This window comes from Eucalyptus grandis, chromosome 8, assembly GCF_016545825.1.
Source record: "Eucalyptus grandis isolate ANBG69807.140 chromosome 8, ASM1654582v1, whole genome shotgun sequence".
Lineage (NCBI taxonomy): Eukaryota > Viridiplantae > Streptophyta > Magnoliopsida > Myrtales > Myrtaceae > Eucalyptus > Eucalyptus grandis.
In genome coordinates this window covers 46,315,653-46,341,670 of record NC_052619.1, presented here as the reverse complement: position 1 = coordinate 46,341,670, position 26,018 = coordinate 46,315,653, and the positions used below count along the sequence as shown (strand labels likewise).

The 26,018-nt window shown below is 37.9% G+C and overlaps 1 protein-coding gene across 1 annotated transcript in view; it reads right to left on the bottom strand.

Moving 5' to 3' along the window:
- Positions 1 to 9,693: 9,693 nt before the first annotated feature.
- LOC104416669 (TMV resistance protein N-like) overlaps positions 9,694 to 26,018 on the bottom strand; it is a 32,828-nt gene continuing 16,503 nt past the window's right edge. The window contains exons 3-6 of the mRNA XM_039300031.1: positions 21,527 to 22,628; positions 21,156 to 21,428; positions 10,648 to 11,262; positions 9,694 to 10,284 (exon numbers count right to left, since the gene is read on the bottom strand). Of these exons, the coding sequence (XP_039155965.1) occupies positions 9,694 to 10,284; positions 10,648 to 11,262; positions 21,156 to 21,428; positions 21,527 to 22,628 (2,581 nt within the window). The remainder of the gene's footprint in view (positions 10,285 to 10,647; positions 11,263 to 21,155; positions 21,429 to 21,526; positions 22,629 to 26,018) is intronic.

Genomic DNA, 26,018 nt, shown 5'->3' with positions numbered 1-26,018 from the left:
CTAGGAGCACTATGAGTCTCCTCATATGTGTGAAAGCACTGGGATTGATGTCTAGCTCTTCCTGTGTTGGCAAGTCCAGCACTACGCCTTTAACAACATTGGTTATCTATCAAGGAAAAGAAAATAATCATCATTACCCAACCCGAATTAGGTAATAGTGTGTAAATTAAAGAAGATAAGATTATCAATGGTTTCATGAGAAACACTCTTTGTATCCTCCGACAACACTTCAGAAACATCATCGTAGCACCATAATCTACTCTATTTGCCAGGGTCATCTGGACACCCTTGTTTCACAATATCCTACATCAGCTGAATCAAGTCATGCTTTTGCATTGTTCTCTGATTCTCAACGGTTGGTAAAGATCTATCTATTAAACTTTGAATCCAAATTAATGTCTTTAAACCACAACTATCAAGAACTCTGGTTACATAATCACTATTCCTCCCCTTAAAGAAGCAAGCAATCTCAAGAAAAATGTCCTTGTCGTTGTCCTCCAATGCATCAAAACTTATCTTCAGAACACTGTCTGTATGTTTATTAGGAATTTCAGCAAGTTAACCCAACATAGTGTCCCATTCCCTTTTGCTCCTACCACATAAAAATGGACCTGACAACACAATTGCTAAAGGAAGGCCATTAGCATAGCCCAGAATATTATCTATGATATCTCCTTGCTTATTCTTTTTTTTTTCCTTCAATCTTGGAAAAGCATATGAACTAAAACTTTCAAAAGCTTCACCTTGATCAATGCTTTAACTTCATATACCCGATCTATCCCGTGAGAAGTCTATACATGTTTATCTCTTGTCATAATAATGATCATGCTCCCTTTTCCAAACCATTCACATTCTCTGGCTAATACATTCAACTGGTCCCCATGATCCACATCATCAGGCACAAGCAGAATCTGCTTGCAGCAAAGTCCATTTCGTATCAGGTTAAAGCCTCCATCCACACTGAAGACCACTAAATTTTCTTTCCACAGTATCTCGGATAAGAGTGTTTTCTGCAAATGAACCAGGTCACCAGGTTTAATGGAAGTTTCTCTAACATTTGCAAGAAAGCCACACCCACCAAACTGACTAGTGACACTGTTATAGATAGCTTTAGCGATAGTGCTCTTCCCTATACCTCCCGCTCCCCATATTCCTATCATTTGAACCTCATCCAAGCCTGTACTTAACAACGATCTTACATTCTCTACCCAGCAACCTACACCAAAACAAAGTAGCAAAGGGAGTGGAAATAAATGGCAATATACGATCCCTTGCACTAAATAAAAACCGACATGAAGAAAACAATCAATCTGTAACATTCCGAAACATGACTCTTAACGCACTAATCGATCCCATCAAGTATCAACAGATTAGTGAATTCAATATTCTTTTATAGGGTCGAACAGGAATACCGTGATTACCCATGGTCATAATAATGCCAATCGCACAAATCGGTGACTGGCCAATGCCTTGCCATAACCCCCTCTCTCTCTCTCTCTGCCATCGAATCTCCCCCGACTCCACTCCGTAGAACAGGGGCAACACCAGCTGTCCCCTTGAGCTTCTTCCACTCCATCACCTTCCTTCACCGAGCTCATCAAATCACCACCGAGACGAAGCGCGGTCCTCAGACAAGATGAGCACGGCGATCCGCAACTCCTCGACGGCCTTCGTGACCGCCCGGCGGGATCTCGCGCCTCGAGCCCTCGCCGTTGATGCGGACGTCGATGCTGCCGTGAAGGGAGGAAGCCGGGGCGGACATCCTCGCCTCTGAAGCGGAGGAAGACGTCGAACGGTCATCTTGCTTCGGAAGAAGAAGGAGACGACGACGACGACATTGGAAGATGGAACGTGATGCTTTTTCCTCTTCAATTTTTTTTCCAGAAACGACGAAGAGTTAATTTTCCATTCCATTTCGAGTTGAATTGTTCGTTTTATGATTCACAAAAAACTGAAAAATGACTTTTTTTATATTTGCCCAAAAGTTATAAATTATTCGATGCACATAACAAAATCGATCATGGGTCTTCACTAGAATCTCACAGATACGTGACTATCTCTAACAAGCCTATCTCGCCAGAATTGTCTCTTATATGTAAATGTTAGTTTGAAAATGAAATTAGTTACGGGTGCATTATGTAGAAGGTTATGGCAATTGTGACAAAAGCTATAGTCGATAATACAAAGACTTCAAACTTGTTCTCATCTCTTTGACAGATTTGCAATTGACTTGGAACCTTGGAGATTTCATATAATCTTTTAGAATGGATTTACTATTTTTTCACTTTGTGGACATTGCATAATTTTTTTACTAGGTCGGGCAATTGTGATAGTGACATTGCTGAATTGTACACTCAATTAATATTCAATGGTATCATCCTTTGAATTTCATTTTGTTTTTTTATGTTTTCAGAGAAAGACAAAATCCATCATATATGTACCAGTTAATAGCAGAATATTTATTCGATGGATGACCTAGTGCTGAAGAGGAAAACTACTCCAGTCAATTGAGTTCAGACCTAATCATTATAAAATAAATAGTTTTACAATTCTTTGGTGTGATCCTTTCATTTGTATTGCCCGACAGATTAGCAAGGTCACTCCCCACTGATGACCTAAGCTAATACATAGAGATCTTGGTGTTGATTTAGATGGCGGGTGATTAGGCCTTCCATCAGCTTCTATGTTTGAGCAGCCGCTCATGTACTCATTTTTCACTGCTTAAACATACGTGTATACATGTTTGGCTGCATCTACAGGATTGTGTGGCAAGAGTAGTAAAGGAAGACAGGAAACATTCATTTCTTGTACCCTTGCTATATAGCTAGGGAGACAGACCTTCGGGACGTGGCTGAGTTCCCTAGAAGGCAAGAAAGCCCTCACAGACTGGTATAGACTACACTGTAATTGATCCGTTCCCGTGTCTCTCATGCATTACTGAAGTTAATTAGTTCTCCAGTAGCTTGCTCTGCAGCAAAGTGACCGCCTCTTTTAGATGCGGTCCTGTTTCTTGAATTTAGATGCCGATGTTTGAGGAGGGACCCGCAGGAACGACAAAAGTCTTGGCTTTGGCGAATATTTGGAATCTTGTCATAGTTTCCTTCCAAATATTTGTCGATTGAATTGACATAAGCTTATCATCCTCAAGCATAATAAAGGAAGTTATAAGTCCGTTACGAAGAAATAGGTATGGGAAAAATCATCGGTCTTTAAGCTCACACATCATCATCTTTGAGTGACGTGTTCATTTTCGAACATTTCGTAAAGGAGAACTCGGCCTACTCGACAAGTCGCCAACGACACGGTAAATTCAGAGAAGGCGGTTTTCTACAAAGAAAGAGTAAACAGTGTAATGATTCAAAATCTCGAGGAAGGTCTATTTCAATTTTGTGATCTCTATTGATTTGCACCCGGAAATTTGTGGTGGAGATGTTGAAAGGGAGAATAATCAAAGTCACTTTTGTGATTCTTTATGTGGCGGGGAACTGAAAGTTGTTATTTGAAACATAATAAGCCATTTATAGCTGATTGTCTAGAAATATGTCATCCTGCATATGGTGATTGTGCTCTATTAATAAGCTTTACAGATTTCTGGCAAGAAGTTATGATGCCTGAGAATTCTTTCTTTAATCCATGTTTGAGGGTTGCATGGATTTTCCTTCTTAGGCCTAAGCATGCATAAATGCCAAAATCCGTGTAAGCTTGGAGCCTTGGATTAAGTCGCTTCTTTTATGTGTAGCTGAATGTTCGAAAGCAAGGCGATGATGGCGGTGAATTCACCATCCCTAATCTTCCCATCCTCGAATTAACCAAATCCATTCCAAGGCTTTGCTCGAAGAACTGGAGTCCCCAACTTCCAAGTTTAGCGTTGATGATCTAGACTCATCGATATGAAAAGGGTGAAAGGCTATCCAAACGTGCTCTTAATAATCGAATTTCACTTTGCTGTCTCTCTTCTCTTATCCTACTAATCAACTTAATCCAAGCCTAACTTTTGCGAGCGACACCATACAGATGCTTTCGTACTCTTATCAATTTACAGTTGGATGATACAAGCCATCTAATCGTAGCTAGCGTCCTCTTGACATGTGAAATACACTGTCCATTGATTCAATCAAGTGGATCGCCACATGGTAAGATCCTATTTAACAACCATTTCACGTCTCTTATTATAAATACCTTAAGTCATTCATTTGAGGGACAGAGCAACGATAGAACTACAGATAAAAGTCTCTTTCGTGGCAACGTATTAATCCTTGACATTTCTCACTTGCCGGTCACTGTATGAGGGCTAGTAAATATGTACCTGCGAAGGTCGCCGGATGGTGCCGCCCCACAGCCCAACTCAACCTTCTCTGTCTAGGCTCCCGAGCCTCCATTTTCCATCAATGGAGTCCAAGTCCCCCTTTTTTTTCTGTGGGCTCGTTTATTTTCTTTAATATTAGTATTTATTTATTTCACATTAATGACGATTTTGGAAAAACGCATAGATGTTGTGCTAACATGGCTTTCCGTGTAGCAATATATCTGCCCATACATACGATAGATGGAGTAAATTGAAAAGAAAAAAAATGGATAAGAGTTATTGATATGTGGATACACAAATTTTTGAAGCCAGTTACCTTTACCCAATTTTTTTTTTTTGAAGCCAGGGAATTAGATTCGAATTGTCCTTCTTTTTGTTTTCTTTTTTTCTTTCTGTTTCACTTTGTTTTTGAATTGTGACATTTGGCGTTCAAGATTTCAGAGTGTGATTTTGATTGAATTAGTATTAAGTGTTGTCATCTTGTGTTGTTTCTTATGATTTCTATTAGCTCTATGTATCTGATTTGCGCTTGCCTGAGATGGGTCGTACCTATTTTGTCTCCATCCACCCACCAATCAATAATTGTTTGATTATATAGAGACATGGTTGAAGGACCTTGATCTGCAGATGGCACGAGTTGTTATTAATAGATCACTATGGCGTTGGTTTACGATCATACCAATAAACTACTATTGCATCATATTCTTATTTAGAAAAATGACCTGTCAAAATCATCAACATGTCAGCATTTCTAATAATTGTGCTACTGACATTTTTGTTTTCCATAATTTTAGCAAATGGTAGCACTCTATCTAATGACAAAGAATGTGAAACAGATGCTACAGGTGATGAACCAAAAGGAAATCAAATTGTGGAAGAGAATATGATAAAACCAGGGAAGAAATGGTATTTTAACTTGTATGTTGTTGAGGTAGGAGGGTATGAAACTCTTACCTTTGGTGAGAAAGATTGAAAAGGCAAGAAGTTGAGGCTTGGCTTTCTTTGATGGGAGGACGAGCACCATTCACTATCATGACCGACCAGGACGAGACAATTCAAAATGCAGTTGAGCGTGCGTTGAGCGTGCGTCGAGCGATTCTAAGTATCCATGGGGCTTATGGCATACCATGAAAAGAGATGCTAGAAAATTAGGTTGATATTCTCAAATTCAACAAGTCAAGGTGATTTTACATACAATTGCCTATGATCCTCAACCGTTGAGGAATCTGAAATAGCTTGCGGATATATGTTTGAGTGATGATCTTCGTGAAAATGAATGGTGGGGCTACTTATATAATAAGCGACATCATTGGGTTCCAATTTATGTGAAAGACGGTTTTGGATGGGAATATCTACCATGGGCAAAAGAACGCTTCAAGTGCCATAATTTTGGCCAAAGGGACACTTAGGCTGCTGCGCATGACAACGCTTCTGTTCCCGGAAAGAGTTTTTTTTTTTTTTCAGAAATAGTTCTTTTCTATTTCTGCTCTAGGGAACAATTTCTAAGTAAAAGAACCCGTTTGGTAACGATACAAAATTTCTACTCCTGGAATAGAAAAATAATAGAAATGCGTTTGGTAACGCAACAATTTCTTTTTTGTATTTATTCATTTTTATTTTTGCCGACGGATCGGCGCCGCCGCCGCCACCACCGGCCCGCTAGCCGCCGCCACCGCACAACCGTTGGCCGCCGACCGTCACCGCCGACTGCTGCCGGAAGCCCATCGGCCGCCGACGACCGCCGATCGCTGGCGGCCGGCGACCGGCGGCGGCCGGCGGTGGTTCCGGCGGTTGACGGTGGTTGCGGTAAGAAAATAAAATTAAAAAGAAAATCAGCTTACTTCTAGAAATTGTTCCCGGAACAAGAAGCAACTTTTTTTTTTTGCTTCTCAAAACTGTTCGAGAACAAAACGGGAACAAAAAATTGAGAAATTGTTCCCGGGAACAAATGTTTTACCAAACAGGTTTCTGTTCTTTTTTTGTTCCGGGGAACAAAAGAACAGAAATTGGGAGAAACAGGAGCGTTACCATGCGCTACCTTAAGTGCCATAACTTACGAAAGGTACACTTAAGTGCCACATTCGAAGAAAAACGGATCACTTGAGTGCCACTCCGGCCAAAGTCTAGCCAAAACACCAACGTGGTATTTTTCTGGCGAAGCGCGCCCAAAAAGTCGTCATTTTGCACGCTGACATAACCAAAACAGCGTCGTTTTGGGCTAACGTGGTAAAAAAAAAAAAATTAATTAAATTAATTTTAAAACTAAATTAATTTTAAAACTAAATTTACTTAAAATATTTAAAAATAATAATTTTAAAACTAAATTTAGTTGAAATATTAAAAAATTAAAATTTTAAATTTTAAAAAAAAAAAAAACACGAAAGGTGGGGGAGGCGGGAGGGGATTAGCCCTCGCCCGCCGCCACCGCCGCCCCCGCCGCCGGGAAGGGTCGGCGATCGTGGGGAGGGTCGGCCGGGGTCGCGGGCCACGGCCGGGCCCGTGACCCCGGGCGACCGGCGGCAGGGTCGGCGGCCCTCGCCCGGCAAGGCCAAGGGCCGCCGCCCGTTGGGGCGACCCCGGCGGGCGGCGGCCCTTGGCTGGCCGGGCGAGGGCTACCGACCCGGATCTGGGCGAGGGCCGCGAGCCCTCGCCACACCGGGAGGGTCGGCCGCCCTCGCCCGGGGGCCAAGGGCCGCCGCCCACCGGGGCAACCCCCGCGGGCGCGGCCTTGGCTGGCCGAGCGAGGACCGCCGACCCTCGCCGGATCTAGGTGAGGGCTGCGACCCTCGCCCCAATGGGGGGGCAGGGCTCGCGAGCCCTCCCCCTAGGGCCGGGGTTGCCGCCCGCTAGGCCCGCGACCCCGCCGACCCTCCCCCGCTGTCGTCGGCCCTTCCCGGCGGGCGGCAGCGGCTCCTCACCGCCTCCCCCTTTCCTTTTTTTTTTTTATAAATTTTTTAATATTTCAACTAAATTTAATTTAAAATATTTTAATTAAATTTAATTTTAAAATTATCATTTTTAAATATTTTAAATAAATTTAATTTAATTAATTATTTTATTTTATTTTTTTTTTACGCCACCCAAAACAACGCCGTTTTGGCCACGTCAGCGTGCAAAACGGCGTCGTTTTGAGCTCGGTTCGCCGGAAAAGTGCCACGTCGACATTTTGGCCGGATTTTGACCGGATTAGCACTCAAGTGATCATTTTTACTCCGATTTTGGCACTTAAATATACATTTCGTAAGTTATGGCACTTAAGTGTCCCTTTGGCCAAAGTTAAGGCACTCCAGGGGTTCGTAGCGTCATCTACCATGTAAATAAGTGAAAGTATGAACTCTTTCTTTGAAGGGTACGTTCGCCAATTGGGTAAGGTGGAAAAGTAAACCTTAAGAGGAATATAACTCTTTTGACCCTGAAACCCCCCTCAGAACACAATATGCCATCGATAAGCAATTTCAGGATGTTTGCACGAATAGCGAGTGCAGATAATTTGTTGAAAATGAATATATGTTAGTTATTCAGCTCTGACAAAAAATTGAAGGTTCCATTTCCATCGATAATGTTCCTGATGAAATTGAACTTGGTGATGGAAAAAGGTTATGTTGATTACGAAGTGTACTTTAATGATGAGGAATGTGAAATGGAGCGTAAGTGCTACTTTTTTGAATCCTGAATTCAACGATGGGCTTGCTTCTTTCTGGGGAGGAGGGGTGGTTTAAAGCTAGATTCAGTTGGGCAGAATCATAAAAACCTGGTCGATGTAACGGGGGTTTTTACAGACGAAAGAAAGATGGGACAAGCACTGGCTGTAGGAGAAAATCTCGTTCACTCAGATGTCAATGGCTTTGGAAGCCCTAAACTCTCATTCTATGACTAAGCCATCATTCAAATTTATGTATGATCTTGTCCATTCTTACCTCAGTGGAATTTTGGACCGAACAAAGCGGTCCAATTGATTCTTTATCACCCTTGCTCTCTGCCAATCAATCATTGACGACTATATTGACTAGATAGATCGGTGCATGACATCGCTGTTTCAGCTGTAGGAAGTTGTCCTTCCATGTACAAGATTTTAGTTGCTTAAAACTGTTTGTTGTAAATTGAGACACTTCGCAGCGAAACCATGTAAAGTACTGTGTCTAAATAATGTTAAAGAAAGTGGGAGGCTATAGAGCTTTAAGATAACGTGATACAAAAACAGGCGAGCGACCTGCTACAAGCTCAAAACCTTTCAGCTCAAAGAAGCCTCCAGTTACGACACAAGACTAGTGCACCTATTTCATGCAATTTGTTTAGTAACAACAGAGGAATCGACTAGATCACAATATAAAGACTAACAACTTTATAGGTTTGAGAAGAGAAACGAACAGAACCTACCAATAGGGTGAGATTAAAAATAAACTCACCTTCCAAACAAAGTTTGAACAATTCTCATCCATAACAGCTAACAAGACCCAACAACAGCACGCCGATTTTATTCCGGCATTACACCGATGGACAGTAGCGATACTCTCAGAAAATTTTACACGAAATGGTGTGACAGTGGAATAAAATTATCCATCTAAATTGACCAGGACATCTCATATAATAGAAAAACGGTGAAACTAATTTCAGAAAACTAGTTGTCAAACAATTAAATCTGTGTATTGTACAATGGATTTAGTTGACAAAATCGGACACCCAGTCGACGATACAGAGGGGATTTTCTTCAGATGAAAGAGAGAAGGGACAAGCACTGACTGCAGGAGATTATCTTGTTCCCGCAGTTGTCACTGGCTTTGGAAGCTTTAAACTCTCGCTCTATGGCTAAGCCATCAGTCAAAGTAATGGATGATTTTGCTCATTCTTACCTACTTTAATTTTGGACTGAAAAAGCAGTCCAGGGGACTCTGTCACCCTCGCTCTCTGCCTCATTAATCATCAATCACTAGAGAGATTCGTGTATGACATCCCTGATTCAGCTAAAGTTGATGAATCTGTGGGAAGTTGTCTTTGAATGTACAAGACTTTAGCTGCTTCAAACTATTGTTGAAACTTGAGAATCAACATGGACATGATAAGACACTCGAGAATTAACACAAGATAGCAATCAGACTAGTCCAAAAACGAAAACTTGCTGTGAAATCAGTAAATGATATGTAAACGACATGTAACTAAGCCTTCCGTGCAGAACATGACATTTATCAAGGAGACCATGATCAACAAACACTTGCCATGAACTTGCACTTGAGTTTAAATCAAATGAAGCTGGCATAATAATAAAAAGTTCATACGTTAAACACCCCATAATGATCATAAGAAAGAAGTAGTTCCCTTCTAAAGACATGGCGATAATAATAAAATGGAAGCAGCTCCCTCAGAAGTCGTGACCAAGCTATCCAACAAAACTAGACCAGTTCCCGTCTATGGATGTGACATTTGTGAAGGAATTCTCTTGTAGAATCTGTCCACCAATCGAAGCCGTCTTCTGGTTCATCAGAATCCTCCTCATAGAGTGAAGCTGGATTCACTGATTTATTGTCTTCAAGCACAGCCTTCAAATCATCCTCTACTCGCCCGCATCTTATCATATATCCCAACATTTTTAGGGTTCCACCAGATACTCTAAGATTAAGGCTAAATCGTAAATATATCTCGTCAAATTGACCAAAGTCAACTCCTCCCTCCAATAATCCCCACAACGCATTTGGTTTGAGGTATTGAATCCACGTGTGATCCAAATCAAATGACCCGAGAGTTCCCGATAGCACATTCCGCCTTTCGTCGTTAATGTGTGGCACGATGTCAAAAGATATCTCCTTTTTTCCATCTTCTACACTGAAAACAACACAAAGAGCCAATCCTAGGAACTTGTCATACAAGTCTTGTGAAGCCATGAAAGATATGGTACCGTCTTCAACAGGCACAAACTCCTCTGGCATCTCTCCTCCAGGGACAATATTTCGCCGATAAGCACCACTCCGGGAATAGCGACATTTCTGCTAAATGAGAAAATAGTTAGAAGAACCCAATGTCGCGACCAAATTTTTCGGGGGTGAACCACCTAGGGCTTGATTTGAGCATGTTCATTGTAATTCAACCTAAGCTAGTGTTCTATAATAATTAGATGCATTGATCCTTGCTTTCATTATATAACATATAAGGTGCATAATCACCCTTGATTAATTTGTTTATCTAGCATTTTCAGCTTTTGCATTATGAAACACAAAGCACTAAACATAGACTGCATGTTTCTCGCTCACCTACGCACAGACACAACCATGCACAGAGAGAGCGCCGATTTTTTGCTTTGGGGGGGGGGGGTGGGGATGGAGAGAAGGTGGGGAGGGGGAGGGAGAGACCTGGATTGAGATGTCAGTCACGTTGGATCCTTCGAGTATTAAATCACTTGAACTATTTTTCTCTCTACTAGTTTTATTATCTAGAAAATCTTTTGTTTCACTTGAACTTTCTTCCACCATGCTCGTCTGATTATCTTCATGTTGAACCTCGTACAGTAAAGCTGGATCCAGGGACTGATTATGTTGAAGAAAAATCTCCAAATCATTCTCTAATGGCTTGCATATTAGTCGGAATCCACATATTTTCACAATTTGATTATCCGATGCTGTAACGGTTAACATGAAACGATGCCAGTCATTTGGACCAATAGAGTATCTACCCCACAGTAGCCTTGGTTCGTAACACTGAAGCAACACATTATCGAAATTCAGTAGGTATGGCTTGGTCAGAAAAGAAGGATTTCCGGCATCAGAATCTGAGGCAATATTCAACTTTGCATACTTTATTCCACATTTTGCTTGGGTTACGACACAGAAAGCTATTCCTAAGAATTTCTCAAGCAAGTCCTTTGAAGCCATGAAAGAAATATGACCATCATTATTAGGGAGCAACCATTCTGGCATTTCTCCCCCAGGCATAACAACTTCTCGGCAACCATAAAGCTCATGAAAAACCTGTCATAATGCACATTGTTAGATAGTTTTTCGAAATTGGCACCTAAAAAGAGGAGTTTCAATGAGTTTAGTGGGTAGTCTTATAGTTTAGCCATAGTTAGCAATAGTATTACAAAGATTTTTTTGCACTTAATTGGTGGAAAGGGGATATGAAATATTGAAGATTTTGTAACTGGATGCACATATGTTGTTGAAGTTTTTCATTGGGTGATCCTTGCAATAACACAGAGAGCTAGAGTTCTATAGATAGAGAGAATATTAGTTACGTTGCCTTATAGCCACTTCCACCACATGTACATGCAGAATCACTTTCAAAATGTTTTCTTTTGTTAATTAGCCCACCGATTCAGGATTTTCGGCCTTCCACAGTATACAAACACTTGGCGCAGCCAACATGTACACGGCCCCATATCAATCAAAGAGAGAGGGAGAGTCTAACCTCACTCTTCAACATATGATTAAAGGCCAACACTTCATGGACCACTTCATGACATGAACATAGGTCAGCATCGTCACAGTTACATATGTTTGAGGGCTTTTCACTCAGAGATTCGTAGCCAATTGCCCATTGACGTTGAAATTGCCCTGGAATGTCGAGGATCTCTTGTATTCTTTGATGATACGAAACTGGTAAATGAGGCAACTTATATTGTTGCTCACGTGTAGGAAGGTTAGTAAAATTGTTTCCCTCCAAATACAAATAGTTTAAGGAGGGAAAACAGGAAGGATTCTCCAGGAATTCTATTTCCGATAAATTGCATTTACAAAGGTTTAGCCAACGTAACTTAGGAAATCCCATTTTCGTATGGGGAACGCTCGAATTCCCCTTCCTCTTTGGAAACTTGACTAGTTTTGAGCAGCCACAAAGCGTCAGGAATTCAAGATTTGGCAACCTGTAAATGCTAGACGGAAGGATTGCCAATTTCTTGCAGTCATCTAAATCCATTTCCCCCAAAGAGATAAGATTTTCTATGGATGCAGGAAGTCCCTCAATTGAAGTCCCTCGTAAATTAAGTCCTCGCAAGCCTTTCATTTTATCCGAAAAATCAGGGAGTCTTTGCAAATTTGAGCAATCTCTAAGATTGAGAAGTTGAAGATTCTTGGCCTCGAGCATATCAGGGAGATGATGGAGTTTTGAGCACCCCCTAAATTCAAAAATTGTAACTTATTGTGATATGAAACTGATTTGTGGGCACACTCCAAGTTTTTGCACTCATAGAGATCCAATATCTCGAGGTTTGGAAAACAATCGAGGTCCGGCATACAAACCAGTGATTGGCATCCACTGAAGTTAATGAAGTTCAGTTTTATGAAGTCCTGCAAGAACAAAGAAACCAACTTGGGTAGACATTCTAGATGAAAAAAAAAAAACCTGAGATAAGTATTTAATACAAAATTTGACTCTAATGAACAAGTAATTATTTCCATCTGTCCGGAGTCAAATTAATGGTTCTTGTAGTTTTCCTAAACAAATTACATAGGGACGATTCCATTGTCCCATTGTGTAAAATTGAACGCCGTTCGGTGTTGGTAAAAGTTGACAGACATTGTCAATTGTCAAATTCTGTTGCCAACAAAATTTTGATTGAAAACTTAATTAACAGTAATGCTTTGGTAAGTAACCAATACTTTTAAGTTACTACATAGTTTTAAATTACAAACTATTTCATTATGTAGCTTAACAACAAGTTAAAGGTACTAACTTTTATAGAAAACTAGTATGATGCTTGTCCATTGCCTGGATACGACTATATTTATGATTCTGAATGTTGATATCGACGTGACTTTTTCGCAAGAGATAAAACATGTGCAGAAAATTATAACAAAATAAATATATACATCAATGAAATTCTGTCTACAGCTTATATGGAATTAGTAGGTTTATCCTCTGATTAATAGAGAGGATTAATATCATTAAAGACCCAAAACCGGTCCCTCATGACACATTTATGACTAATTTCCGCCTCACAAAAATTTCAAATTGGTACCCCCGGCCCAAATTGACCCTCCGTTACTACAATGCATGTATGTCAACACATGTGGTAGATGGTTGCAAAATGGATTTAATGTAGATAATGACAAATTCGACGCAAAAAAATTATGTGTGGTGATATTAAATCCAAACATAAAATAGTAAACATTCTGGAAAAACTGAGTAAGACTTTGGTTTTTGACATATAATATCAATGAGTACTACTCCTAATTCTTCGTGCCCCAAAGTACTCGTCCATCACTTGGATGCACTTGGGCGATAGCCTTTGCCCACCATGCATGGCCTGAAAAAATGACCAACACGTTGGTTTGGGCCTCCCCTAATGGAATCTGACAAAAGCCCAAAAACATGTATCTTCTTCAATAGATTTTATGTGCAAAAGCCCCCATCAAAATGAAAAGCACTAATTGAGGAATTACAATGAATAATTTTCACCATTAGAAACTTTAGTATCTGTGAGTATTGTCTTCCTCATGCATTCTAATCGGACGGACCGGTTGCCCATTTCTTTTGGTTTAGTATGACCCGCCTATGAATAAATCCGACGAGCCAAGATTCACGGATGGATTTTCGTTTTTAAAGGGCACTTTTCTTTCTTAGGTCCAACAACATGTAATAGGCCGTGGGTTGTAGTTAGGATTAACTAACAGATACGAGATGGACCGAAAGTGGGCCTCGGGATCCTTGACTGGAAGGCCATGGAATGGCCAACGTGATTGGGCCAAGAAAGTGGTCGGGTAGACTCATCCCGGTATCAATAAAATTGGGCAATCAGTTTTTACCCAACATAAACCCCACAAGGAGTTTGGATGGATGATCCACTAAACATCCGAGGCCTTGTGATTATTTCTCAATTATGAATTCAATGATTTATTTGTAAAATATGAGCCAAATATGAATTTGATCTTTTCATTTATTAATGTTTGTTAAATGTAAGTCAAATATGAGATGGGTCGATTCTTTTCGAGACCTCATCATAAACAATCAAATTTAAGCATATAATCTTATACATATTTTTAAGTAGAATCTATATATACATAAAAATATATATATTTTTAAACATTTATTATCAAAATTTGCATTATTCGATTAGAGAATTATGCAATAGAATATAAAGTGATATCATTTATTACCAAAATATGTGTAACAATTAGACATGGAGAATAGAGATTTGCTCGTGAATGCATTCTTGTACTTTAAATTAAAATTTTCAATTACTCTAACAATTACCAACATTTATTTTTAAAGTTGTTAACTTGTTAAAGTTATTAACTCAAATAGGAAACTATCAACTTTGATTTTGGTGGTTTACCAACTTTTCACAAGTTAAGTTACCATCATTAATTGGTTAAAGTTTTTTTATTAACTCTTATAGGAAATTACCGATTTTTATTTTAGTTGCTACCTTTAATAATCTATCAATGTTTATTTGCCAGCTTACCAACTTGTTTAAGTTACAATCTCTTTTAGAAAATTACCAAATGTTAGATGAGTCCACTTGTTTTTGGAGTTAAAGTCGTTCCTATATTTCATAGACATTTATTTGTTGCAATTACCAAAGTATTAAAGTTAGTAACTCTTATACTAAATTTCAAACGGCTTCCAAAATTACCAACTAAACGAGTAATTTACCAATATTTATTTGCATAGCTAATTATAATTTCTTATATGAAACTGCCAACTGATATTTGAGTTATTTAATGACGTATATTTGATTGTTTTGAAAGTTTCAATAATATAACAACGTTTGTGGCAACTTACCAACTAGCAAAGCTACTAATACCCAAGATTATCAACTCTTATTTGTGTTAGTCACCAGTGTCTATTTCATAACCATCCACTATTTTAATAGTTTATTTATTTTTGAGAGCTTACTAACATATTAACGTTGTTATTCTTACAGAATTACAAATTCTTTTGAAATTGGCTAACACCATTACACTAATTTACTATCATTTATTTGCGAAATTTAATTTACACACTCTTATTTGAGTCACTTACCAACTTTTATTTGATAGTTTCAAAGTATCAACTATTTGGTTAATATGCCCACATTTATTTGGGGAGCTTTTCTAGCACGTTTAAGACAATCAATTAAAAATTAGTAAATGGACTCAAATAAACATCGGCAATTTTTTTTTTTTTGTAAGAGTTTGTAATTTTAACATGACGAAAACATTGACAAATAAATATTGGTAATTTTTTTTAAATAAGTGATTTCTAAACAATTAGATAAACGTTAGTAACTTAATCAAGTAAGAGTTAATAACTAAAACAAAATGGTAACTTAACTTATGAAGAGTTGGTAAATCACTCAAATTAATATTGGTAACTTGCTATAAGAGTTAGTAACTTTAATATGATGCTAATTTTAGCAGTTAAATACTGGTAAGGTCTTGAACCAATCGGTAATATTTATAAAGTCAAATAATAGTTGATATATAGACTCAATTACAGGTTGGCAATTTTCTTTAAAATTAGTAACTTTAATACATTGGAAGCTACGCAAGTAATATTGATTATTTACAAAAATATTTGCTAATTGAAAATAATCAAATAATTGTCGGTACTTTCACAAAACTTTTGGTAACTTCTAGCACGTTAATAGACTAAATATTTCTTGATTATGCTATAAAACTATCGGTAATTTACTAATTACCCGCCAAATAAGTTGCTGATCAAAATTTAGTTATCGATGATTTTGAAATTTACCTATGCTCTTAAGAAATTACTAGCATCAAACAGTGTTGAGTTTTTTACGCACGAAACTCTAGAAATCTACGGCACATAGCGATGCTACTACTTCTTAAGAATTGGGAGTAAGTAATCAAAACTGAATGATGACTTTTCTCTGCAGGTTCTTTTTTGTACTTAATTATGAATAAAGCATTTTTATTTTTTGTAATTTTCGAACACGAGATGGATAACAACCTTTTGGGTTTAGCATGAAATCAAAGCCATAGTCAAGCTCAGTCACATTGATAAAATTGTTAATTCTCTATGAATTAGTTAAATCTTATTTTGACATTATAATATTTTATCTTGTACACCAGTTGAAACTTAACAAGTAAATTAGATTTATCTATTACCATCCATAGGGTAATGAGTACGTGGCTTCTCAATTCTCTCATGGGAGGAGCCTTTAAAGATATTGGGACTATTACATATATCAAAAGCCTACGAATCAAATAAAAAGTCTTCTCGTATAGCTTAAGCACATTCTAGGTTCAAACATTAAATTGCATACGAAGAAGTATTTGTTTCAATTTTCAGCTCAAAGTCATGATGGTTTGAGCTCACTGTTGTTTTTTTTTTTTTTTTTTTGGTATATGTACGGAAAACTTCTACTTTTTTTTTTTTTGGTAAAAGGTAAGAATATATATTAAACTTTGGAGAAATGAACAAGAATTCGGCACCGTAACTCACACTTTAGCTGTGGGGCAGGGAGAGTGTGAGGGTGCCGAAACAAAAAGATACAGAGAGCAGGAAACAAAGCAGCAACTACTCGGCTGAACTACAATTAAAAAACAGACTAATGACCATCAGGCACCCCTCCAAAGATTGAAGAGATGGAGGAGAGCTAGGAAGAGGACGCCGAGCTGAAGATGGACGGATCGAACCCCCAACTTCTCTGGAGTCGCTTGTTTCTTGGAGTAGGCGGGACATTAGAGAATAAAAGAGCCTTATCCTTCACAACCTTGATCAAGTGATTCTTCATGGCCGGAATTGCCAAAGAATCACCTTGAAAGATGATAGAATTCCTTTTTTTCCATATGAAATGGCATAAAGCCCCAAAAGAGAAACGGGCAATACTGTGAAAGAAATCTTCTACTTTTCATTCCTGCACTTTCACTACCTATTTAATCAAGCACTTTTACTTTTACTTTTTCTAGTCAATTCCTTTTACTTACATAAATTTTCCAATCAAAACTCTCCCGTACCAAATGTCGCGACCAATTTTTTCGGGGGTGTGAACCACCTAGGGTTTGGCTAATGGATTATTAAGCCTAGACTTAACTCGGGCTCTTCCAAGCCCATACCAATTCGCGACTTAGGTTCAAATTCTTAACATGCAATTGATTTTCAATTAGGAGTCGCCACTAATCTACTTTTGGTGGGTCGATTAGAAACCCAAGTAAAATAACGGGAGAATTATTTTACTCCTACGAACCAGAGACTATGGGTACGGGGACTTGGTTACGCTAGAATTCTCTAACGCCCTTTCGGTACCTTTCTTTTTATTTTGAAAAATGTTTGGCAAGCAATTTGGATTGATTTTAAATCTATTCCCTAACATGTGAGGTGTTCATGCAGGTGCGCAAACCATCAATTTAATACCCAAGAAAGCAAATAGAAAATGCAGGACTTACCTCGTAGCAACGAAAGCATCTGCAATGTTAATTCAAAATTCACATCAACAACCTTGGATATGGTTTCTAATTAACACGCAATTTCTCTTTTTTGTTTTCACTTATTTAATGAAAATTATGCAATATGCAATGCATGCCACTAATTTAACATGAAATGATATGATATGGCAACATAACTAAGCATGTAGTCTATCCAAAGCATGAGATGATTTATTCTAAATAATTCTTTGTATTTTCTATGAGATTCGAAACTAAGGAAATGCAACATTTAAATATGCAATCTAAATTAATCTAATGACTGACAATTTCTAATTAAATGGACCTAATAAAAACCACTAAATGACGTGCATTGTATGAACCTAAAATTCTATATGACGTGCACATGGTTTTTATTCTAAATAAGCATGTAATTTATTCTAATATGCAATGACGTGCAAAAGATGCATTAATTTACATGACATATGCATAATGACTTTTTTTTTGTGTGTTTTTCCTTTTTTCCCTTTTTTTTAAAATTAATAATTGCCAAATAATTAAACATGCAATTAAAATCTAGCAACCTAAATTGATTTATTTGAATTTGGATTTTTTTTTCTTAAATTTGAAATAAAATTCCTATTCTAAACATGTAAGCCCTAAAACAAGTAATATCCTAACATGCATCTAATCTAACCCAATTTTTTATTTCCGAAATTCATGATAAATAGAATGCTTTGCCTAAATATGCAAATAACCCTAAACATGTGGTATTCTATCTCAAACATATCTCAACATAAATAAAAACGATCAAATCCATTCAAAATTACCCCAAAAAGGACATCACATATCGCTCAGATCAAGGGATAATATTTTGCTAGTAAAATCGATAATTTGATCTTAAGCCTTAAAGATCAAAATATCAATTTTATTCCCGCTTAATTAATTATTTCATCTAAAGCCTTATAGATGAAATAAAAAATCCTGGCGCGGTTGCGAATCGGGTGATATATTGAGATTTTCAATTATGCATAGAGAAATAAACAAAGAAACCAAGATATAAAAATAAAATAAGATAAAATAATCCGGCCTAATAAAATAAAGCAAATCTACCTAATTCGATTTTTTTCTTTTTTTAATAAAAGAAAATCTTGACCACCGGTTTGGGACTCCGGCGAAGGGTTCCGGCGAGGGAGAGCTCGTCGGCTAGGGTTCCGGCGAGGCCAAACCGGTGGCGGAAGAGCTCCGGCAACAAGAGGAACGGCGGAGACCGGCGTGGGGGACTCGCGGGTCCACTGCCAATTGCGAACAGCAAGTGCTGTGCAGGGGGTTCGGCTCCGAGCGGCGTCGCGGGAGGAAGTCGTGCACGGCGGTCGTCGGTGCTGGGTCGCAGCGAGGGAGCCGGAGGCGCTGCAGCAGAGGATGGAACGGCTCGGCAGGGGCGGCTCGGCGTCGACTCGGGCTCGGGCGGAGCAGGAAAAGGCGGAGTGGCGGTGCTGCTCGTGGAGGCGGTTCAGCAGGGGAGCTCGGGAGGCTCGGTGGTGGCCGGCAGGTTTCGGTCCGGCAGGAGACGCAGCGGAGGTGGTGCAGACCGAAGACCAGCGATGCAGGGACCGGCAGTGCAGCAAAACCCTCGGAGAAGATGAACAGTAGAAGTCTTTTCAGTTATTTCTTTTTCTTTTTTCTTTTTCTCTTTTCCCCTCTGCTGCACGTCCCTTCTCTCTTTTCCTCTGCGCACTTTTTCTCTTGTGCCCCCCTTTCTCACGTCCAATCTCTCCTTTCCCTTTTTTAGACTCTTTTTGTGTTTCTTTCCTCGACGAACCCTAGAGAAGCTCCCTTTGTATGGCCGTGTGGATTGATATGTGTGGCCCTCCCCAAACAAATTGCACGCGTGGTATTATATAGGTCTAAAAATGTATCTCTACGGTATATATTTTTTCCTTTTTTGTTCGCGCATGATACCCCTAAATATATCATTGAAATATATCCACCTTGTGCAATATTCCCTTTTGTATTTTTCACATATTCTATCCAAAATTTTCCCTTTTGTTCGAAAATACATCATTTGGTGTATATTGCATAAATGTGTGAAGAATCTGAACGGAATATGTGAAAAATTTTGCACTCGCCGTCGGTCCAATAAAATAAACAAAAATGTTCATAAACTATATGCCATGTGATTTTATTTTTTCAGGGATAAAATTAACCCCTAATTTTAAATGTCTAAATGGGTCACCAAAATTTAGGTGTCAACACCAAATCTAGCCAAACCTAGCTGATGTGGTCATTAGACTGATTCCACAATATAACGTAGATTAAATATCGCACATACGTTAGCAATCATAACCTATGTAGTACGGACACTCTCCGGAGGCCTTCGTGTTATGTCCGACACTCCGACACGTGTCCGACACGCTCCGACACGTCCCGACACGCGGTCAACGAGTGTTAAAAAATCCGACACGTGGTCAACTCTCTCTGACACGCTCCGACACGCGAGTCCAAAATTCCGACACGCGATTCTGATACACACAGGGTCAATTTTAAAAATTTCTAATACTTGAGGGGTCAAAATATAAATATACACAAAAAAAGTAATAAAAGAAGTAATAAAATTGCTATAAATATACACGCAAGGGGTCAATATTTTTCTTTTCAGTTTTTTTTTTTTTTAGAATTGTTTTATTTTTTTAAGTATTTTACTATGAAAGAAGTACTAAAAATGCTATATATGATAAATAAATAAATTTTAAGTTATCATTTCAGCATTTTTCTTTAAACAATGTTTTTTCCTCTAAATTTTGTGTATTATTGTAACAAATTAAAATAATGAATTATATTATTTAATATTTTTCGTGTAAATTAATTCTAGGCTATTTCTATTATTATTTATTTATGTATTTATATATAAAAATATATTAATATATAACGTGTCGGAACGTGTCGAAATTCTCTATTTTTTATAAATGACGTGTCGGCGTGTCGTGCCGTGTCGTGTGTCCATATCGGTGCTACATAGGTCATAACATTAGCTTCGATAGAAGCTAGTCAAACAGGTTATGACTTTGACACCAAAAAAAGAAGAAGAAGCAGGTTGTGGCAGCTACCACCGTTCACTATTTACAAAGGATGACCATATGGACAATATTCAATTCACATCATACTCCGACATCCCTGACGACAACGTCAATTGAATTTGACCAAATTTGATGCTAATGAAACTTGATTAAACAATTTGTGTAAATAAAATGACTCGGTTAGAAAAATTAAAGCCACATGAACGTGATTAGGAAAGCAGTTTAAGTACAAGAATAAAAAATGAAATCTTTGTTATAAATGTATTTCAAGTATGATCAAGTTGTTAGTTATAAGGTAGACTATTTACAAACAGAAGATTTTAGCCACATTGGTTCTATGTACTAGATTGCTAGCCTACATTTGATGATCTCATATGTATAAGGAGTATAGTAATTGTAGATGTTTTCCTAGGAAAATAACAAACATCATTTGATTTAACACATACAGGAATAAGTCATGAAAAAAGGAATGCGCACCTTACATTTCGGCAGTTCCTTGATCTTGCAATTCGGCATATCAAGTCTAACTAATCTCTTTCGACCATAGCCAAATTCTGGAATCAAGGCACAATTATGCAATTCCAAGCACCTTAATTGACTAGGGAGACGGACGGGACCTTGGAAAGAATTACCTACGTTATGCAGGATGAGCAACCTCAACGTTCTCATGTTTGTGAAAGCATTAGGACAAATGTATGTCTCTTCAAACTTTGGTAGCTTCAAAACTATGGCTTTTATTGCATCTGTTCCTTGTATATTTATTCAAATACACTTAGGTTACTTTGTAACTATAGTACAAAGTCAATGATAAGAATAGAATTTGAATTCTTATACAGTAAAAGTCTTACCGCATCTCTTGATAGAACATCAAGAACATCATCATAAAGCCATAACCTACTGCGTTTGCCAGCATCATCACAACATTCTTTTTTAACAATTTCCATACCCATCAATTTTATCAAGTCATGCATTTGTAAGGTCTCGTCCTCTTCACTAATCAGGGAGCGCTCAATGAGAATGTTAACCCCAAAAGTCGTGTCAAAATCACAACTATCAAGAACTTCCTTAATGTGCTTTGTCTTCTGTCCTTTGAAGAAACAGGCAATGTCGAGAAAAATCTCCTTTACATCGTCCTCCAATCCATCATAACTTACCTTTAGCACATCGTTGATTTTTTTGGGAGGACTTTTGGCTAGTTTTTCCAAGGTACTTTCCCAATGATGTTCTCCTTTACCGCACAAGAAAGAACCCAACACCTCAAGTGCCAAAGGAAGGCCTTTGGCATAATGTAAAACACTATCAACAAGATTGCTCCTTATTTCTATTTTTTGACTTCTTAGAAAAGCATGCTTTCTAAAAAGTTCAAGAGCTTCACCACATTTGAGAGTAGTAACTTCATACAACTTATCCGAATATACTCCATGAGAAGTTAGCAAATGCTTGTTTCTTGTTGTGATAATTATCCTACTTCCTTTACCGAACCACTTGCCATCTCCAGCTAAAGCATTTAACTGGTGTTCATCATCCACACCATCAAGAATAATGAGAACTTTCTTATTGGAAAGTCTATCTTGAATCAATTGACTTCCTTCATCAACACTAAAGACTATTAATTCTTTTCGCAGTACCTGTGATAGCAATTTTTTCTGCAAATGAACCAAATCAGTGAAACTTTTGAAATTTTCACTAACACAGTCCAAGAAACTAGAACCTTGAAACTCTCTAAAAATAGCATTATAAATGGCTTTAGCAAGGGTTGTCTTGCCTATGCCTCCTTGTCCCCATAATCCTACCATAAGAATATCATCCTTGGACTGTAGATTTAGGATTGTTTGAAGCTCTTGTACTCGGGAATCTATCCCAACCGGATACTTGGCTACATTTAATGGCGTTCGATCTAGTTGAGTTGAGATGATCCGTACAATACCTTGTATAAGCCCCGCTTCATATCTAAAAAGGGTAAATTCATAGAAAGTGCTTTTAGAGTAATCCAAAGAAAGGAATAAGTATTCAAAGAGAATAGCCAAATGAGAAGTTAGTCTGCAATATATATGGAGGTGAATGTCCAAATACGTTCAATTAGCATCTCACCTGAGTCTAAGCAGACCTAAAACAATATTCTTCATGTTATTTTAAATGTTGTATGTTAATATGTTTTGCGTTTATCAATAATTCAAGTTAATTATTGGATATATTAAATCATTGATAGGCATTGTTTTCATCTCTTTACAAAGTTCATTGAAATTGTCTTGTCTTTCTTTAATTGTCCAAATGCCAACCCATTTATCTGGTATATTCCTTTGCGAAGCAATATCTGTGATAAAAATAGCCGACGTGAAGTCTAAATTAGCATTTCTAATAAGGTTAATTCGTAATAAAATCAAGTACTTTATCCTTTGATACAATTGTAGGCTCACTTCTAAAAGTGGAAAAATAAAGAGCCGTCTTTGGCTGTTTGGACAAACACGGCCTACTGTTGGTTCCACTAGAAATCTGTCATATTATTACATTTTTGCACTTTATTGCTTCAAGTATTTACAAAAATGCCATTAGGCCTGTATTTTCTTTAAAGAAAAAAATCCTAGCTTTTCATTCTTTCTAAGAAAATTAAATAAACATTTCTAATAAACAAAACAGGTTGATAGAATACCAGATTTATCTTCTCCTATGTATAATGGCTTACACAATGTAAACGACTATGTAGATACAAGGGAGAAATGCTCTTGCAAGAGAGGTATTTTTATTGGTCAATGAAAGGCATGATGTAATGGAAACAGAGACTATTTAAAAGAAGCCTAAGGCACGAGATTTAAATCAAGTCCTTCAGGTCCAAAAAATGTAGCAAGGAAAGGTAACGCCATTCATTTTAGGTCCCGTAAAAAGAGCAGCTAACCTTAATGGTAATGATACTAGTAAGTTAGCCCAACATCTTCGGCAATCTTTAGGGTTGGCTGAAGAATCTCCAATACTATTGATGATGGAATATTTATTGAGCTTTTAACAGCGAAATGGACTTTATATAAGCCCGATTATCCACATAGAACAAACCATAGTTTGTTTAATGAATAATCCATTAAGGCCATTAAGGCCTGTTATTAGTTCTTGGTGCTCTTCTTAATCTTGATAGCGGAAAACATGTGTTTGAAAGGATAGATAAATGGGTCACAGCCATTGCTATGATGACAAATGCAGGAGGATATAAACTAGACAAGAGCTTATTGTAAAGGGACTATAAGCCATCGTAACAGATGTCTTGCATAGGGAATTCTGTGGTTTATTGCTTTCTATGGAAATAGTAGAGAGAGTAGCCTTTAAATGCTCTAATGAAATTATAGACTTTTGATATGTGCTATTTTGACGCTGTGAATTTCCACAATCTGAAAGACTTTCCTTGACAGACTTCCGGAGCCATGGCCAGAGGTCACAAAGAAGGCTTACGACTTGCTCCTTTGAGAAAAAACAGGTAGTAGAAGGTCCGGGTGGGTGAATCCAAGCAAAAAGTATACGATGAGGAGAGTGAGTACTGACCCTAAACGAAGGAAGCAACTAAATAGTTTCCTTATTTACACAAGAGCTTTTGCTCTCACATTGAATATGTGCTGGGTAGAAATGGCTGTAACATCCATCGAGAAGCCAAAAGTGCAATACACTTTCCTAAGGGATCGAAAAGAAGAAAGTAAATTTGATATGAAAAGAGTGTTCCAGGGGAAAACTAAGGCCTTATAAATCTGAAAAGTCATCCAGACTTACAAAGAATTGAGGCCTTTAAAAGGAAACACAGAGGTTCTAACCTCGTTGTCCTCAGGGTAAACCCTGTTAAGGAGTTGTAACTTTTGTCCGATTTTGTGGATTGAAAGCCCACAAGCCTCATGATTGTCAATAAATATATCAACAAAAAGATAATATTTGTGTAGTATTTATCGAAGATGTCACTCTTCATGATGAACCTGCTTATAAACCTATAGATGAGTAGGAACTAGAAAATTTAGACTTTGAGGTTTAATGTCTCTATGAAGTTTTCTCAGAATATGAGACTGACGAAGAACATTCAACATAGTGTAGTGAACAGTTATCAGCAACGAATGCATGTGATGATATAGTGCCCTTAAAGTCAACATCTTAGGTATTAGAAGAAACTTTCCGATAAGATTATCTGTCGGGATCAACTTTGGAGCAGAAATAGCTCGAAGTAGATGTTAGTGCTGTTTACTGATTATTAAGATTTAACTTTAAATAGGCCATAGATTTCTCACAATCGACGTCAATGGCATAGGTGTCGTATAGGAAACTTCAAACCTTAGATGTACCTATGCTTAGGAGTGTCAACGGTTCGGTTCAGTTCGATTTTTTTTGAAAAACTGAACCAAACTGAACCAAACCGAACCGTTAGGAAAAACTTCTGAGCCGAACTGAATGAGACCCGATCCAAATACAAACTGAACCAAAATTTTGGTTCGGTTTTTCGGTTTTTGGTTTCCAACTTTCAATTTTTGGTTTTTGCATTTGTTTTTTTTTTTTTTTTTTGTTGTATATATTTTTCATTTCCAAGAAAGAAGCTCTTATCGGTTTGTTGGTTTGGTTTGGTTCAGTTAACCGATAAAGCTAAACCAATAAAAAAAAATTTGGTTTTTAATGAGAATCGAACCGAAAAAACCGAAGTTTTCGGTTCGGCGGTTTGGTTTTTGACACCCTTACCTATGCTAAATCTCCAAAAAAATTAGAGAGACAAGAGAAAGAACAAGAGGCACATGTCGTTATATACATATATAGGGTTGATCAGAATAGGATAAGTCCCGTTATTTCATTTTCCTGTCACCAATTTTGTGATGCAACTGTATTGGACCAAAGATGTGCGGGTTTTAGAGATTAATTGATATCAGGAATACTAGCCAAGCTAGCACATGGGCTAGTCTGCTTCCAAGCCCATCCAAATTATTTGATGGCTCTAGATGATATTTGTTTGGGGAATTCATGAACATTGAGGATTAATTATTTAAACATGGATAGGATGAACCCGCAGGTCATATGTTTGGTGTATCACTCTGAATGATTTATAGATTCATAAATACCACAAATCCTAGAGGAAGGAAATTATATAGCAAATTTGTTTGAAGAAGTTCACACGATTATAGATAATTTTGCAGGTAAAAAATTAATCCCTTAGAATTACAGGGACAAGTGTTAAAAAAGTCCTAAACCTTTTACATTAGTGTCAATTTAATCCTAAACCTTTTTTTATAGTGCCAATTTAATCCTAAACATTTTTACTAGGTGCCAATTCAGTCCTTTTCAACTAATTGTGGCCGGATTTTGCTGATTGGGTGCCCACTGGCTAATGTG